Source organism: Leptosomus discolor, chromosome 9 (genome assembly GCF_034619465.1).
Source record: "Leptosomus discolor isolate bLepDis1 chromosome 9, bLepDis1.hap2, whole genome shotgun sequence".
NCBI lineage: Eukaryota > Metazoa > Chordata > Aves > Leptosomiformes > Leptosomidae > Leptosomus > Leptosomus discolor.
The window spans coordinates 42,729,299-42,746,435 of NC_141399.1; the positions used below are offsets into that span (position 1 = coordinate 42,729,299).

Here is a 17,137-nt window from a genome sequence, read left to right on the forward strand (position 1 = left end):
GGGCAGGCCCGGCGGCACCCGGCTGCCCCAGCCCTCATGGGGCCTCTGGCCCTCAACCCCGGGGCGCCTCTGCCGCCTTTCGCCCCCCGGCCCTGAGGCGCCTGCACCGCCCGCCTCCCCCCCGGCCCTGCCCCGCCGCCGGGCGCGGGCAGGACGGCGGCCGCATCCCCCTCACGCCCCCCGCCCTCCTCTCCGGCTCCGGCTCGGCTCCCCGCCCCTCCCCCGCCTGCAGACAGGCGCACGCACCGCACTCACTCTCACACACACGCACTCACACACACACACACACACACGCCGAGGCGATGCAGCTTTAAAGGGGCCAGCTGCAGCCCGGGGGCCGGCCCACGTGAGGCCGGTGAGCTCCCTCCGACCGCAGCCCCCAGCGCTGCCGCCGCGGCCGGGAGACGCCAGCGCCGGTGCTGGGCCGAGCGGAGCGGGTGGCTGGCAGCCCGCCTCACGCCAAGTTTGATCGATAATCCCCTCCCGGCCCGGGCGGAGCAACCTCGCCGGCTCCGCTACCCACCATCTTTGGGGGAAGTCCCTGCGCTGGGGGGGGGTGGGGGGGGTGGGCTGCTGGAGACGGGGGGAGAACGGCAACCTCGCAGCCAATGAGCCCTCCCAGGCTGGGGTGAAGACGAGAGGAGAGGGATTTGGAGAAGAAAAAAAAAAAACAACCAAAAAAAAAACAAAAAAAAGGAAAGAAGAAGGGGGACCATCCTCCCCACTACCTCCGCCAGCATCGCCACCACCATTGACACTACTCCGAGTCTCCGGTTGCTCCCATGCCTGTGCCGCCAGTTTCGTTTTAGGGGCTGAACCGCAGGGGCTGAAGAAAATGTGGCAGAGCGTGCCCCGGACCCTCCTGCTGCTGCTGGCGGGGCTGCTGGGGGAGGCTCTGGCAGGGTTCCCCAACACCATCAGTATAGGTAAGCGCCCGCCGCGGCACCGCGACCCGCTCCTTCCCCCGCCAGCCGAGGGGAAGTTGTGCGGAGGGGGAGCGGGGGGCGGCGGGGGGTGAGCCCGGGCGGCTCTCGGGGGCAGCCCCGCTCCGGCTCCTGCCCCTTGTCGTGAGCGAGAGGCGAGAAGCGGTGCCCGGGCTGCGCTGGCGGGCGGCTGCGAGCGGAGCCGGGCTGCTGCGCTGCCCGTTCCCCTCCGGAACGGCGGGAGGATTCGGTCCGTGCTCATGCGGAATCGTGCCCTGAAGCAGCGCATCCCGCGTAGCAAATAATGTCAGAGAGGAACGGCGGGAATTTGTAACGACGTGCCCTAAACCTGGGGCCGAATGAGCCGTGAGGCTGAGGGCGTGCGAGCGAAACTTGGGTTTTTCCCCTGCCTTTCCCTTGGAGCAGCGCTCAGCTGTGCGTGCTCTCCACCAGACCGTTCAGAACCGCACGTTTGCCACGCCGCCCGCGTCCGTAGCGAATAACTCTACGGAGACGTTATTTGGGTCTGGGGATCATTTCGGAGCCGCAGTTTGATCTGGGGGTCATTTCAGAGCCGCAGTTCCCCGAGTCAGACTTTTAAATCCGTGTGTGGGCATCCGTGCCTGAGTGGCCTGGTTTTCACGGTGCACCTGCAGCTCCCGGTGGCTCCCGGTCGCTCCGGGGTCACCTGGATGTGATGTGTGGCTTTAAAAGCCGAACTTCGGACTTGGAGCGTGTATTACATGTACCCGCTCTGTCAGAATTGCGTGCTCGGGCTCAGGCTGCTCCCGTTCGTTCTTCCCTGAGATGTGCAGTATGTAAATGTAACGTATTGCCACTGCTTCTAGGATTCATTCTGAAATACTTTCTCCCTTTTCTCCTTTTTTTGCCTCCTAGGTGGACTTTTCATGAGGAACACTGTTCAGGAGCACAGTGCATTTCGATTTGCTGTGCAGTTATACAACACAAACCAAAATACCACAGAAAAGCCCTTCCATTTGAACTATCATGTAGATCATTTGGACTCTTCCAACAGTTTTTCGGTGACAAATGCTTGTAAGTAAATACATGCTTTTTTAAAAAAAAAAAATGTTTATTTGTTATCTATCCTTACATTCAGTTTCTTCCTGGTAGCCTAGAGTTCTTGTTCATACAATACAGTGCAACAAATGTGTGTACCGACATGAGGTTTAGTAGATTTGCAGCGTTATGTGGTTGAATAATACCTTAGGGAAAGTTCTCTTGCCACTTCTTTTCACCCCTTTAGTTTTGTTTCCCAGAAAAACCACCATGTTATTTATATAGCAGTCCTGTGTAGCTGTGATCAGTGAATTGCCACTGAAGTAACATCCCTTTTCTGTTGAGGGTACAGCCTAGCCGTGTGAAACAGCGTAAGTTGCAAGTAATACCGTGTAGAAATAAAACAGAAACAGCTATTTACAAGTGACCTTGAGGGGACAAAGCGAGAGGGGCTTACTTGCCTCCTCTGCCCTGAAATACTGGGTTGTTTTCTTACAGTGAAGGTCCTGTTAAAAGCTGAGGAGACTGTAAACTGACAAATAACGTTAGAGCTGAGGGCAGAGAAAATGGAATCGGAACGCTTAGCATGATGAGAAATAGCTCTGCACAGGCAGTGCATGTGTATAAGTTGAGCCTTTATTAACCGAAGAAGCAAAATAGAACTTTGAGTAGTGTTAATGTGGTGTTAAAATGCGAAATCTCTTTCTGAAAGACTGCTGCGTGTTCTGCATTTAAAAAAGCATTCCTCTACCAATAGTAGTTCCTGAGTATTTGTTTTACTGATGTGTCCAAATTCAGTTTTATACAGTTTTTATTGTAAACCTTTGAAAATGAACAGAGTCGTCTTGCGAGGTAGTTGCACGCACTTTGCAGTGTACAGAAATATGTAGGTACATGATCTAAAGGACCTCTGCATGCAATGTACCAACTTTGTGTTATGAACAGGATTCCTGTTCATATACTCGCAGTATAAAATCTTGAAAGCTGAAGCATTGTACTAAAATAATGAAGTACTGGAGTACAGAAAACTAGAATCTCTTGCTTTAAAACAATTTCATGTTTTGAGTTATCTTATTTAATTTTTTGTTTGTTGAGGGTAGGATAGTTCTTATATTTCAGTCCCACGCTGTATAATCTGAAGGCTGGACAAGTAGATATTTTGTTCTTCTAGGATTTCATGTATTTTATGAGAAAGTTGGTGGTTAGAAAACACACAATAAGGAAATATTTGGACAAATTTTGGACTGATATTCTAACATATCCCCCATGTGACTGCTTCTTGCTAGTGCAGCGTTACACTTTTTAAAGGGCTTTGAATTAGGACCTTTAAAACTTTTGGAGGGGAGTTAATTTATATAATATCCAACAAAAATATTTGGTAAAGTGGAAAAAAATGGTAAATAAAAGCATGTCTGTACTTTGCATCTTATTTTAGTACTGCTATCCAGCTTCAACAGCTCTTACAACAAACATCAGACTATTAATCCTTAATCAGTGTAATCCCTTCAAGAGGCTACATCTCAAACATGGTTTCCTAAATATCAATTATATGGATTTAAACTAAATCATTAAACTGCTTGGGTGATTAATTATTAATTGTTTTTTAAAAGTTCTACCAGCACTTCTTTACAGATCCCACCAGGGCCAGTGAACCACACGCTCATTCAGAGGATGTCAATGTATTATTTAGTCAGTGTGCTTCTCCTCTTCTGACATCTAATGATTTTTGTCATTGCTCAGTGAAAGGTGTGGCGATTTTAGTAAGATGAGTTGGTTTTCTGTAGTGTAGGGCTGCATGTTCCAACACACGTATTACCAGTGTAGTAAAATTGGGAAAACTGAAATCTCTGGAGGAACCGTAGACCAGAGAATACCAAGCTACAATAACCTATTTAAAAATAGAAGATGTGAAAAAAGAAACAGAAGAAAGAAAATGAAAGGGTGACCTTGTCCATAGCTATGTCAACCATCTGGTAATACTGTTGGTAGGAAAAGAATATGGTGAGTCCAAGTCATGTAGGTCTCAGTAGCTCAAAACTAAAAAAAAAAAAAAAACCACAGAGCAGTTGTTCTTTTTGGATCTTTGGAAGTCAGAATGCTTGTACGTGTTGATGCGTTAGGGTGAACTAATGGCTCCTCACGTTACCTGGCTAACGTAAAATGTTCTGGCCTAAGTACGCTTAATCACATCCTCACTTCCCAGTGGAGTGGCAGATGATTTCAGGGTACTGCCATATCCATGAAGGAATTCTTTCCACAACATTTTTACTTCTTTTGGAGATAAGTATAAATTGTCTCCAGTGCTGTCACACAACCGTTTGATCAATATTTGCAGTTGGCAGGGATCCACAGGAGAGAAACCTGCAGTGACTCTGACTGCCTTGACTGGAGAGGGAGACTGTGACTGACTTTGTGATGGGATGGGTAAACGAACTGAAGGGAAATCAGGGAAAGCATGTGAAGATTGAGCCTAGCGCCTGTACTAGCCAGTGTCCGTAAAATAATACTTTTCATTCTCCTTTGCTTTGATTTATATGATAGTGGCTCTCGCAAGTGTTCATGTGTGCAGGAGTTGAGGGGGGCTCTGCTTGGGAAAGACTTATGTTCTTACAGCTGCACATCCCGCTTGGTGCAATCTGGTGCATTCCAGAGGCAGGAGAAAAAAAAAAAAAATCTCTTCTGAAGTATCCTCATGAGCCAGAGATAAAAAGCCCATCTCTGGTAGGGCTGATTTGGCAATATCCCAACATAGGAACAAACTTGTTTAGAAGCAGAAGAAAATTCCTGCCCTAAGCCCCTCCCTCTCATTCCTTTTTCAGTTAAATGATGCATAGTCTGATTTATGTGCATGTATTCCCTGCTTCCCTGCTAGCACCGAGCCCCTCTCTGTATATTTAATTTACACACATGCATACAGTATTCATCCATTCTGTATTTATCTGCCCACCTATTTATTTAGCTGTATGGTATCTTAACAGAGAGTAAATGCAAACACAGGTGAAAATTTAAGTGTATTTAAAGGTGAATTGAAGTTTATCAGTTGGCTCTGGGGGCATTTATTACATCTTTTAAAATATGCAGCTTTTTGACATTAGAAAAAAAACAAAGGAAGAAAGTTAACTTGACCTGTGAATGAATAAAATCAAGTAAACCAGATATTATTTCCTTCAGAAATGCTCATGTAGGGAGTGAGATGGCTTTTTCAGAATTATGTGAGTATAACAACTCAAATGTATCAATTCATCACTGAAGTGTCTTTCATGCTTTTCTTACAACCTCTGCTGAAGGATCGTAGTATTAATGTTGAATTATGCGTACGGTTCTGTAGATCACATTCCCTAGAAACGGCCCGTGTATGTCTTTCTGCTCTGCACTTGTAGTGCACTATACTAACACTGCTCTAGCCTCTGCAGTGTCAGCTCATTAGCACACAGATCTCATATTCCCTCTCTGCACTGTCATTGCAAAAAATTGCTGTTGTACACCTTTACGGCCAACAAATGTGCACTTGCGTTATGCACAATTTTCAAGAAATATTTAGGAAAGTAAACTCCGCCTTACATGTAGTCCCTATGGAATTTCTTAAAAGAAAGCATTAGTTTTCATTAAAATCTGTTGATCATGTAATGATAGAGGTGGGATGTGTATGGGCGAAAAGGGGCTGTGATTGCAGAATCTAATTAATCTACAGGCAGATTCCCTCTGTCAGTAAACCTAACCTACCAGCTGCAAATTCTTGTCCCGTTAATTTTTCTGAGTCATTTCTCATATCTCTTCCGAACCCAGAAGGCTTTTTGTATTTTACCAAATATTGATGTGTAGTGTTTTTTCCAAAGGCCCTTGATCCATACTTACCTTAAGTTGCTAAAATCCTGTAAGTGATTGTGTGGACACTTTCTTGAAGGGGTCGGATTTCAGACTTTCATAGAAGATTTTTCTTTAGCATCCATGCAGTCCTCGTGTTTAATCTTTAAAATTCAACTTGGAAGATTTTGATGGATAGAGTGCCTGTTTGTTGTTGTGCGCATGTTGCAGAAAATGATACCACAGGGCTAGTAGCAGACAATTTTTCCAGTTTAACTGTATTACTCCCTTTCCCAAAGCACAGGTGCATGTATATATATATATATATATGCTCACGTGCATACTCACTCGCACACGTGCACACATGCACGCACACACACTTTTTCCTTAGGTGCTGCTCAGCATTTCTTTTTGCCAGTGGGCAGATAATTTGCTTCCCTTGCATCTGTGTACTCTTTGGCCAGCTGGCAAAGGACGCTGATGCTGAAAGTGGTCAGGTCCCTTCTGCCAAAAGCATAAGCGTGTCTCGCTGAACGTCGTGCCAAGTTTGGGCCATGTACTGGTGGTTTTGCATGAGTAGAGACCATAGGGTGGATGCCTCGCTCTCCCGATAAGGAATGCACTGTGGTTTCTCACAGCAGTCTGTGGTAAAACACCTGGAGACGTGATTTCTACGCAGCTCTGCTCATTACAGATCGCTGAAAATGCCTTTTGTGCTGTGGAACGTGCTCAAGTGTTGTATGTTACTATTGTGTGACAAAGGAATCAGGTGGCTTTAGATAGGGGTCAGAGTTTTTTTCAGTATTGGGCTAGGTTGGAAGGTGAAAGGTATGTTCCAACTAAAGTTTGTTTCCACTTCATGGCAGAGCAGATGATTTGTCATTAAGCTGAATGTGATCTCAGTGTTAGCAGAAGGAACCATACTGCTTTCAAGTACGTTTTGTTATTTTTTTAAATGAATTTTAAAATAAGCTGACTCTCCTTTCTCTCCTCTGCTGCGTACACAGCATTTACATACTGTTTAGATGTTAGGGTTCCATTTAACTCACACTGTAGAGATGGGAAGAAAAATCTTACATGAATGGACACTTTTTTGAGAAACTCTGAATTCATGATGGCATGCGCCATTTACTTGTTGAGTTTTGGAAAGATTCTGTGCAGATGCAGAGCTGAAATTGTTCACTTTTCCCTGTGTAGCACTGGGCCTGGAGGACCCATGAGACTATTGGCATGGGTTGGGGAGCTACTGATTAACTACACATTCCAATAAAATGTCTAACAGCTGTAGTTTATCTCTGGGAGGAAATGGAGATGCCATGATGGGAAACCAGCATGTGACAGTAGCTTTTAACAACAAAAAAACCACAGTTTTGTTGAAAGCTGGCTCGGGAGCTTGTCCAAGAGCCACAGAAAACAGTAGGTTTCTTTCCTCTGGGTACGCTGTGTTCAATGTCTGGGAGGTGGGAGGCCGTCCTACTGCAAGTGTAGGACTGTTACACAAGAAGGTGTGACATGAGAGAGCTGATGTATCTTCAATGATTCTTTGTTGTCACAATCCAATGATTTAACATTTTTCCATTTAAAGTACGTATTTTGTCATTACCGATTTTGGAACGCTGATTTCAATTTAGTTAGGCATCCTTAAAATGTTTTAGAATATGTTATTTTTAAAGCAGCAACAGTCTGGTTTCATGGTTCAGTTTCAAACAAAGCCAAACCATAGCATTGAAAACTTGTGTTCATTTGTTGTGAGAAAGATGCTTATGTTGAATTCGTATTTGGCATTTAAGTTACAGCCTAAGATCAGTGCTTTCTATGCTGCTGGAAAGTATGGATCACTGGAAGGCCATGGCCCCCTTTCTAAGGGAGCTCATAAGGCAGCCTAAAAACTACCTGTTGTCGTGAGGCTTGCTATACAGGGGCTTGCACCTCCACTGGAACAATGGGGTGATCTGAAAATAGAAGCATAAAAATGATTGATCTAAATCAAACCAATTTCTGTGAAACTGTGTGATGATCAGTGCAGTGAAGCAATTTCCAGATTTCATCCATGGGAATTCTTTTTCTTCTGAATGTGTGCGTGTTACATTTCCCGTCAGAGGCAGAGGTGTGCTTCCCTCTGTTGTATCACCTGCTTTGTGTTATTGTTGATCTTCAGAATATCGGATGCCCTAGAAACCGCAAACTTGAATTCATCCTGGAGTTTTCATGTGCAGTCATCTGATGAAGACTCCAAAGTAGACACTCGTGTTCGGCTGTTTGTAGTCATTGCAGCGTGGACACGAATAACTATCGCACAGCTTCACAGTGTGTGCTCTGGCCTGACTGTATCGAGGCGCTTGGAGATATTTCTATAGCACCAGAAATGCAGAGTTCATTTATTGGTGTGTAGCTAGATGTGAAACATTCAAAGGTAGTGCGTGCCGTTTTAGTTGACCTCACCAAGATGTAGTTATTAGGGGTAAAACTAACATATATACACAGAGCAAGAGAGAAGCAGATGATGAGGTTTCTGTGTAAAGAAGAGGAGTGAATGTAGGAACAAGTTACGTCAGTGAATCCACCTAGCAGTCGTTCCTGCGTATCCTCCTCCTGGTGTCTGAGGCGCTTGATCTGTTTTATCATCTTAACTGCTTCTAAAATAGCGAGTGGCGATGTGCAGCCCTCACACATACAGTGCACAGGAGGCACAGAAGCCCTTATGCATGAGGATCAACCTGCAGGGACACTGCACTGCGGATAACTTGCCCAGGCACTTGTAAAAAGGGTGAATTGCTCTCCTGGAATTGGATAATAGCCCAGGTGAGCACTCCTCTGCTGGAATGGAGTGACCTGTCTGGTCACTTGGATGTAATTATTTTGCTAGACTGTTTGCACATTTCAAGTACGGTGAAAGTTTTTTGTTTGCTTTTTTCCAAACACAATTTGCATCATGTTCACTTTCAGAGCACGTGTAAGTTATGTGACGCTTGGTCCTGCCCTTCCGTTGGGCTTGTATTTGTTGGAGTTTATTCAAATGTGACGTTTGAAATTCTGAACAAGAGTTTAAAAAATAAAATACAGGGCTGCCTGGTGGCTTCACTGTCTTGAGTAGTTTTTAATACGAGAACTGTTTTAAAATGGTATGCAGGTATCTGGGAAAGGTATATCCACTCTCTGATGGTATGTAGTCCGTGCATACTTACTTCATTCCATGTATACTTTGTTATTTTCACACCTCTTTCTCCTGGACTGATGTGTGTAATGGTGCTTGTTGGTTTCACCATCACTAGTTTTGACATACGCAAACATAAAGCACTTGGGCCCAGCCCGTATGGTAAAGGAACTGAACTTGGGAAATCGTGGAGTCTTCTGATGGCTCTTAGCATGATTTGGTGTAAGTCAATTTGTACTTTCGGTAGCACAGTTTTGCTGACTTTTATACAAGGGTAGTATTGTTTACCTGTATCAGACAGGTATTGCAGGGCTGTATGCAGTGAAAAACTTGGAGAGCTTTGGCTAACAGTGCCTTTTCCATTTTATTGATCACTTGTTCCCTTCCTAAAAAAGAAAAAACAAACCAAAAAGAAAAAAAAAAAAAACCACCAAAACCCAGCCTGCTCTTCATGCTTCTGAAAAATAAATTGAAATTAGCACTTAACTAATTTGCTGTCCTTGCTGGAAGAAGACGTACGTTCCCACTGACGGACCTGGGAGAACATGTGTCGCAGCTCTACAGCAAGCCAATCTATCACTTGACAAAGGAGAAATTTTCAACTCTTTAACTGAAATAAGCAAAGCCTTTGGAAAGAAAGAAAGTTTAATGTTGGGAAGTTCTTTGTCTCCTATACACCCTGGGTCTTTGTTATAAGTATGGCCCGTACTTCTACAGCACAGCATGTGCCCAATTCTTGCCTACCTGACCTACACTTAGACTGCTTGTTTGAGTGGTGGGAGAAAGAATCATCTTTACTAGAAGCTGTGTTTGCTTTTGATTTCTCCCAGTGACATCTGTAGAACATGCTGTAATCAGTATCTCGCAGCTGCCGGCTTTTCCAAGAGATGTGCAGCAGTGCATTTCGGGGGTTGGTGCCTTCCATGGTTTCTTTGTCTGATTTCCATTTCAGAGATCTTAGTCCGAGATAGGTGCTGCAGCTCACTTAGTGAACATGCAGCAGGTCTTGTGAACAACAGGGTTGCTGCATCGTGACACACATATTGATTGGTCTTTGTATGCTGCTGTGTATGCTAAATTCCTTAAAACTTTTTGGTGGTTGTCGTGGTGTTTGTGTTTTTCCTCTGAGGGGCAGGTGCAGGGGGAGAGGTGGCCTGGGGAGAAATCATAATCGATAAGTTTTTTTCAGATGATGAACTTTCCATAGCCTCTCTACAGGAGAACATGGTAAGGCATTGGTTTTTACTGATTACAGGGGTTTGCCTTCTTAGGCTTTCCCACTTGTGTCACCAAATTTGGATTCTAATGAAGTCTGATGGTCAGAAAACTCAAGTTCATGTGCATTCTTTTTTCCCAGCAGTTAGATGAGAGCTAATTAGCGCCCATTGATTTGCAAAGGACTGACCCAGGATCTAACCCTGCATTGAACTGAAACTGTTAGGGGGATTATAAATTGTCTAGCAAGTTTAATGTACTCTACCATCTTTCTTCAAAGTGTTTGTGCAGCAGGCAGGTAGCATCTCCAGAGTGGCCTCACTACCATTGTGGAGTACATCAAAAGGAGTTGAACCTAAGGAAATGCTGAATGGTCAAGCAGTCAGCATAGTATCTGCTATCCTACTTTGAATATCCTTTTTAAAACATTGGTGTTCGTGCCTATTTATTTTTAATTTTTTGATGCATATAAAATAATAATAAAGAGAAAAAGTGTCCATGGTTGTCCTATGCCAGCTAATCCTATTTCTTTCCTATTTCAGCCAAATCAGCAGAGCAATTCTCGTGACTAACGGTAGTTTTCATATATTTATATTGAAAGCCTCATTCAGCTCAGAGTTCCTCCATAGAACCATTATCCCACTGCTGTTCTGTGCATCCCAGAAATGGATTGTATATCCCAGTACATCATGATGCATGACTTCAAAAGCACATATGATTGGAAACGATGGGAGCTGTGTGACTTGTTAATCTTTCATTTCAGATGTAGTTCTGAAAAGGTTTTAAAGATTAGATTGGGATCACCCAGAAAATTAGGGAAGTAAAAGTAAAAGCTTTTTAAATAGTTTCAGGCTTCAAAAAATTGACTTGGTTTCAGTTGGAGCCAAATGTTTTATTTTGGAAATGATGATTTCTGGGTTTTGTACAGTCTTTTTCTTGATCGAAATGATTTGGTGAAGCCTATCTGGGTTAGCAGGATGTTTCTTCAGACATGAATCTGCCTTTTTCAATGTAAAAGCACCCGTTCTGTCCAATTTTTGTAATGACATACCAATGATCGATGTGGAAAAAAAAAAATGCATCTGTTTTGGAAGAAGCTGTCTGCTTTTTCAGGGTATATAGTTCAAGCTGCTTGTGATGGATTTTATGGGTAGACAATTTTTGTCAGTTAATGTATAGCACTTCTTTCCACACCATCTACAGGTAACTGACTTTATTACCTGGAGAGACAGTGAGATAAGCTCAAAATGGATCGAAATGAGACCAGTTAACCCTCCTGAAGTTTTCCACTATTCCAGTTTGGTGCTCCAGGTGTGGAAGTTGCCTTGTTTAAAGCATGAATCAGTGTAGCTTTACTACATGCAGAGCGTAGTAAATGTAGTGATGGTTCCTACAGCTACAATGTCCTGTTTCAAAGTTGTGCATTCGTACAAATGAGATGTGCTTTACTGCTAGTTATTTTGTGCTGTGTAACACAGAAAGAAATTGCAAGCAGTGATGTTTAGTTGTGCATATCTACAAGGACCACTGGGACCTAAATGTTTTAGTCCTTCACCATTCTACCCTAACAGAAAGGAGGAAAAAAAAAAGCTTCTTTGTATCTCATTAGATAAATAGGGGCAGTCAAGATACATAATGGAGTCTTCCTGTGATCTGATTTGCACCAGGGTAAATTGGAGTAGCTCTGTGGGAGTTTGAAGGAGTGAAGTCAGGAAAGGGTAAAAGCAGAGTGGTCCCTCATGGGGTATTCCTGGCTTTAAGCCTCTGGGTAAGTGGGGGATAGGGGTCCAGGACAGCCAGTGGATTCTACAAGCAAGACTCGGAGCATCTTAATCAGTAGCGCAGCTCTCCACTAGAACGACCCAGGTTGTCCAGGCTCTTGACTTCAACAATTAACTGAGTACACCGTTGTGTAATGTTGCACATATTTCCTCTTGGAACTTTGGGAAACTTAACAAAATGTTCACGTTCAGCAGTAATAAGTGTCCCTTTATAAATGATGCTGGGTGTCTCAGAAGTATCTGTAATAGGCTGTGTAGAGCAGAATCTGCCAAGGAAAGATTTTGTTTTTCAATTGAAACAAAATAGTGTAAATCAAATAGTCTCCAGTGGAAAGTGCTGACCTTGCTTTTAGCAGGAGTCACTTAAACCATCTCTACTTTCAGATTTTCATTTTTCTTTTCCCTTCCCCCCCCTATTTTTCTTGCTGTGAACCTTTCACTACTTTTCTCTCTCTCTGCATCAGTTTATGGATTTTGCAGTTCTTGTATGAATAGAGGCTGTGTGACATTAAAGACTGTAGACTCTTCTGTGAAATTTAACTGATTGTGTCTCTTATGTGCTTGCCTGAATAGTGATTGAAAAACATGGCACCTTTTTCTGAGTCGGTCTAGACGTAATTCAGGAACAGATCTCTGGCAAAACAGGGTCTTTTTGCTGAAGCATAAAGCTAACATTTTAACTTTCATCTGTAAAAACACCCTGTTATTTTTCATGAATAGTGAACCTGTTGTGGGTAGCGATGCTGCTAACTCCTGTGTCCTGGTCAGGTTCCAGTTTGGATCATTATCAACATAAATCAGTTATTCTCCTGGAAGCTTTATTCAGATAAATTATCTGCACTTCCTGTCTTAAATTCTTATTGTGTTGTTCTGCAGTGCTAGCCCCTGTTTCACATAAGATGCATTTGAGATTTGAGGCAATCTTTGCATACGCTGGAGGATGCAATTTGATATTAAAGTATATTTTCCTTGCAGGCTTTTTTGAAAAGATTCTGTGCTTCCTTGGTAATGTCTGGAGAGTCCCTGTGTTAATAAGAATTGTTTTGTTAATTGATTACAGAATCTGCTGCTCTGGAATAGTCTGCATTAATCAGGATCTTCGTGTAAATTTAAAAATGACATCTTTCTGGACAAAATTGCGAGCAGGATTAGTATGATTCCACCTACTATGTGGTCTCTAAAAAGGCTTGTATCAGCCCTGTGTATTTCTTGCGTATGCTGCGTTGAATTCAACCTATTGGAATATTCTCTGTAAGGGGATTAAAATCTTCTTGGAAATAACTTAATCAAAATCGATTATTAATTGTGTTTTTGAGAAGTCTGGGTGAAGCTATGTGTGAAATATTAATCTGTCCTTTCAGTGTCTCAAAAATTCAGCTGTGTAATTCAGTGTATGTGGAGTGCACTTGCAAGAAGTAATGGAAAGCTCCAAAGACAGGAGACCTCCTTCTGCAAAATGGGCGTGGGCAGGGCAATAGCAGTTTAAGGTTCTCCCCTGCTATCCTGCCTGCCTCATTCCTGGATGAAAGATGCGATAGAAGTGTAAAGCATTAAGATCAAACCTCCTGGATAATCAGGGCTGTGACTTTGTTCTGCATGACAGAGAAGGGCCTGCAGTTCAGGCGCTGCTGACTGCCTTCTCTGCTGAGCCTGCCAGCGAAAGGGTCAATTAGTGCCAACTCCAGGAGTGCAGCTCTCTTACGAAGGCCTGCGTCCACTTAGAACTGCTCATTTAAGCTCTCATTATGGACTTTAGGTTAATAGCAGTGTACACTGCTACCTAATCATTTACCTGAAACTGAGACTTTATTTTACCAGTTTAGCCATCCTCCTACCCAGTTTGTTTGGGGTGGGTTTTTGTGACTGACTCCAACTTTAAATCTCCGAGAGAAGTGTATCATGTTGTGCTGCAATGATTACAGTTGAAGTATGTAGAGATTTATTGCCAATATAGAATAAAAAGTAGTAACTTTAAAATATTGATGATCAAAGCAATAAAGAGCTGCAGTATGATAAATTCACCCATTCTTAAAAGCTGGCTTTTCTCTATGAATATCCTGCAGACAATTTTACATCAACAATATAATCAAGGCTTTTGTTTTAAAGCAGCCACTAACTTTTGCTTACAAAGGCAACTTCCACAGTACAGCCTGCCTCACTTCTCAGAGGTGCAGAAGCACCGACTGGATTGTGAGCTTCCCCTGTTTGTCCGCTGGAAAGTGAGTCTTCTTTTTTTGAAGAAGTTGGTACCATTAATCTTTTGGCTGTTGGCCATGATGCTAGAAACATCCCACTGAAATGCTTTCTTGCTGCAGCTGGGTGTGCTGATTGTCCTTCATATTATACTAGCAATAAGCTTGTAAATTGGATAATGCTACAACTTGAAGATTATTTTAATTACCAGGATATAAATTTTCTGAGCAACAGGCTTTAAGACTGGAAGGTGATTGTTTGTGGCTGTAGATGGAACAATGTGACTTTTTAAACTTGGTCTGGCAGCAGTTTGGTTACCTGGATGTATGCACATACGCTGTCGCTTCCTGCTCAGTAGTCTGTTTGGAAGGCTTGGACGTTTCTGCAGAGCTCATCTGACGGAGTTTCTTTGGAGCATTACACTCTGTTAGAAGGAGCTGAGGCGATGGCTTTGGCTCCCGTTCACGGTATCTGCAAGAAAGAAATTGCTGCAGTCCGGTGGTGTATTGAGCTCTCTGCAGTGATGTCTCATGGCAGCACAAATCCTGCCTGGAAGCAGATGAGTGCCAACCTCTAGGTCCTTTGGAGAACTGATCATTCCTCTGTTTTCCCCAGAGCACACACCAGGTATCTTGTGATTCCTAACTGGTGAAATAGGGTAGAAAACCTAATAATAATTCCCAGTGGTTAGAAGATTTTCCTGCAGGAGCAGGAGATATGTTCAGAGCTTCTGGGCTTGTGACCCATCGATGTGCAGGCTCGCAGGCTGGGCAGCAGTGGTGTGCTGTGCTAGCCCACAGCCCAGCGAGACTGCCAGGGAAAGAGAGTCACTTCGGCCACAGGAATTGGATCTTTTTCGCTTCAGGGCTTTGGAAGTTTTCTTTGGGATCCGTACTCCACAGAGATATGGTTTTTCCCTTTAGTACGCTGTCTTTCTTTCTTTTCCTCCGTTCTCTGTTCTTGCCTTGCTTTGATAGATAGGAGCAGATAGACCATAATTAAAAAAAAAAAAGAAAGTTATTTCACTTCCCAGAGAGAGTGAACAGGCCTGTGAATGGCACCTTCTGTTCCCCGTCTGCCTGGGTTCACCTCGCACCCATCCGCGTCGGCGTTAGTCTCATTCACAGTGAGCTGTTAGGTCTGTTTCGCTCTCAAAAACTCCTTTGAGAGCAGGCAAGTTTCACACTGAAGTAGTTAAAAATCCCAAACTTACTCACGTTTCCTCAGAAGTGACATTAGTTATTCCCAGGGTAGGTTTACTCAGATCACTGGTGCTTTCTGTGAAGCCAGTTTGACTTTTGAAATGGTTATGAATCCTTGAGATCGTGCGAGTTTCCTGCAGAGCTGGAACTGCTGTAACACTGGAGGGATCCTGGTGCTTTCCATGGAGCCTGTGTGTGAACACAGTAACTGGGTAAATGAAAAACCAGCAGTATCATTCTTCAGCATTTCTTTTAGTTTCTTGAAGCCTGCCATGCCTTTTGCACTGATATGAGACTTCTGCAGCTCCCAGAGATGAACCCCCTAAAACAAATGACTGAGATTAGTATTATTTATAGATAACCACAGAGATCATTCATTCCTCTCAAGCTGTTTATTTTTGGGCAGACCTCTGAAACTGATGAAATTGCCAGTTGTCTGAAATGCTACTGCAGTTGTTTGAATGAACGGTATTGATTACAGTTACAGGACTATTCATCTCATACTGGCACGCATACAATACATGTATTATAAAAATGTTGTCTCCGTTGACAGCTGGGTTATGAAATGATACACTGAATTATATGTCCTTATAGGCGGTGTATACAGACTTTTCTTAATCCTAATTCAAAAGTATTAAAAGTTACTTGAAAGAATACAGAACGGAGTATCGGACACTGGGAAGTAATATAGTACCTTCGTTAGGAACAACCAGTTAACAAATTTATATTGAAATGAGCTGACACAATGAAACCCCAGTGGGTGCTAACTGGTCTAAACAATCTCCTGCTGCGGAGGTGGAGAAAATTTTATTAAATGACTGAAGGATTTCTTAGAAGATGCAGATATGTGAGAGACCATTTAAGTCTACCATATTGCTGAGGTTTTGTTTTAAAATTAAAAAAACAAACCTTGAGGCAAGCCCTGTTTGCAGTACGTGCAGTAGTAGTCTTCTGGCTTCATAGCAAATACCTTAATCTTTCTGATTTTTTTTTTTTATTTTTAAAAAAAATGCAGTTATGCAGTGATTGTGTTCATCTACGCTTACCCTCAGAAGAAGTTTTCCATCTTTCATTCTGTCATTTACTTAATGGTGTGTATCCCAGTTGCCTGGGTTGCTCCATCACATCGCCTTTTGCTGTGGGATTCACTGCAGAGAAGCTCAGCAGATGGCCCTTTGGCTGCAGCTTCTGTCCCTTCACTGGAACAGTGTGTTGTTCTAACTCAGAATGGGTTGAAACAAACACCAAAAGTTGAAATAAAAGCCCCTCACGTTTTAGAGGTTGTGGTCTTTCATTGATGCATTGCTGTATATTTGAAGGATTTACTTTTTGTAAAACTATGATTGGTAAATAAATAAAGATTAGATAGATTTTTAAGTGCTGTGCTTGAAAATTTCCATAGTCTTGCTCTGTGGTCATGAATGATCAAAAATAGATTGAGGTGCTCGGAGTATTTGGGTTTTTTTAAGTTTTACTAATGCTTACTTGTTTATATCTGAAATAACACCATTGTGTCCAGTAGCTGCCCTGAGAGCAGACTTTCCCCATATTTACCTGAACTAACTGGTACATTGAACATAAATAACTTTAGCGGTACAGAGTGGTGACAGATGGAACTGGAATACTTGGGTGTGTTTTACCATATACTTGCAGCTTGCTGCAATTGTAGCAAATTTATTAAATAACTGCATTTAATGTTTCATAAAATATGTAAGGCCAGATCACAGCTGGAGTAGATTGACTGAGCATGCCTGATGTAAGCGAATGGAAGCAGATGTATCACTGTGATTGTTAAAATGGTATTTAACAGTTCTTTTTTGCAGCATAATGGATAGAAATCTTTAC

The 17,137-nt window shown here is 42.9% G+C and overlaps 1 protein-coding gene across 5 annotated transcripts in view; it reads left to right on the plus strand.

Annotated features, from left to right (window-relative positions):
- The first annotated feature begins 835 nt into the window (after positions 1-835).
- Positions 836-17,137, plus strand: part of GRIA3 (glutamate ionotropic receptor AMPA type subunit 3) — a 153,850-nt gene continuing 137,548 nt past the window's right edge. For all 5 annotated transcript variants that reach the window (XM_086470459.1, XM_086470458.1, XM_086470462.1 and 2 more), the window contains exons 1-2: positions 836-926; positions 1,821-1,979. In XM_086470459.1, coding sequence (XP_086326585.1) covers positions 836-926; positions 1,821-1,979 — 250 coding nt within the window. The remainder of the gene's footprint in view (positions 927-1,820; positions 1,980-17,137) is intronic.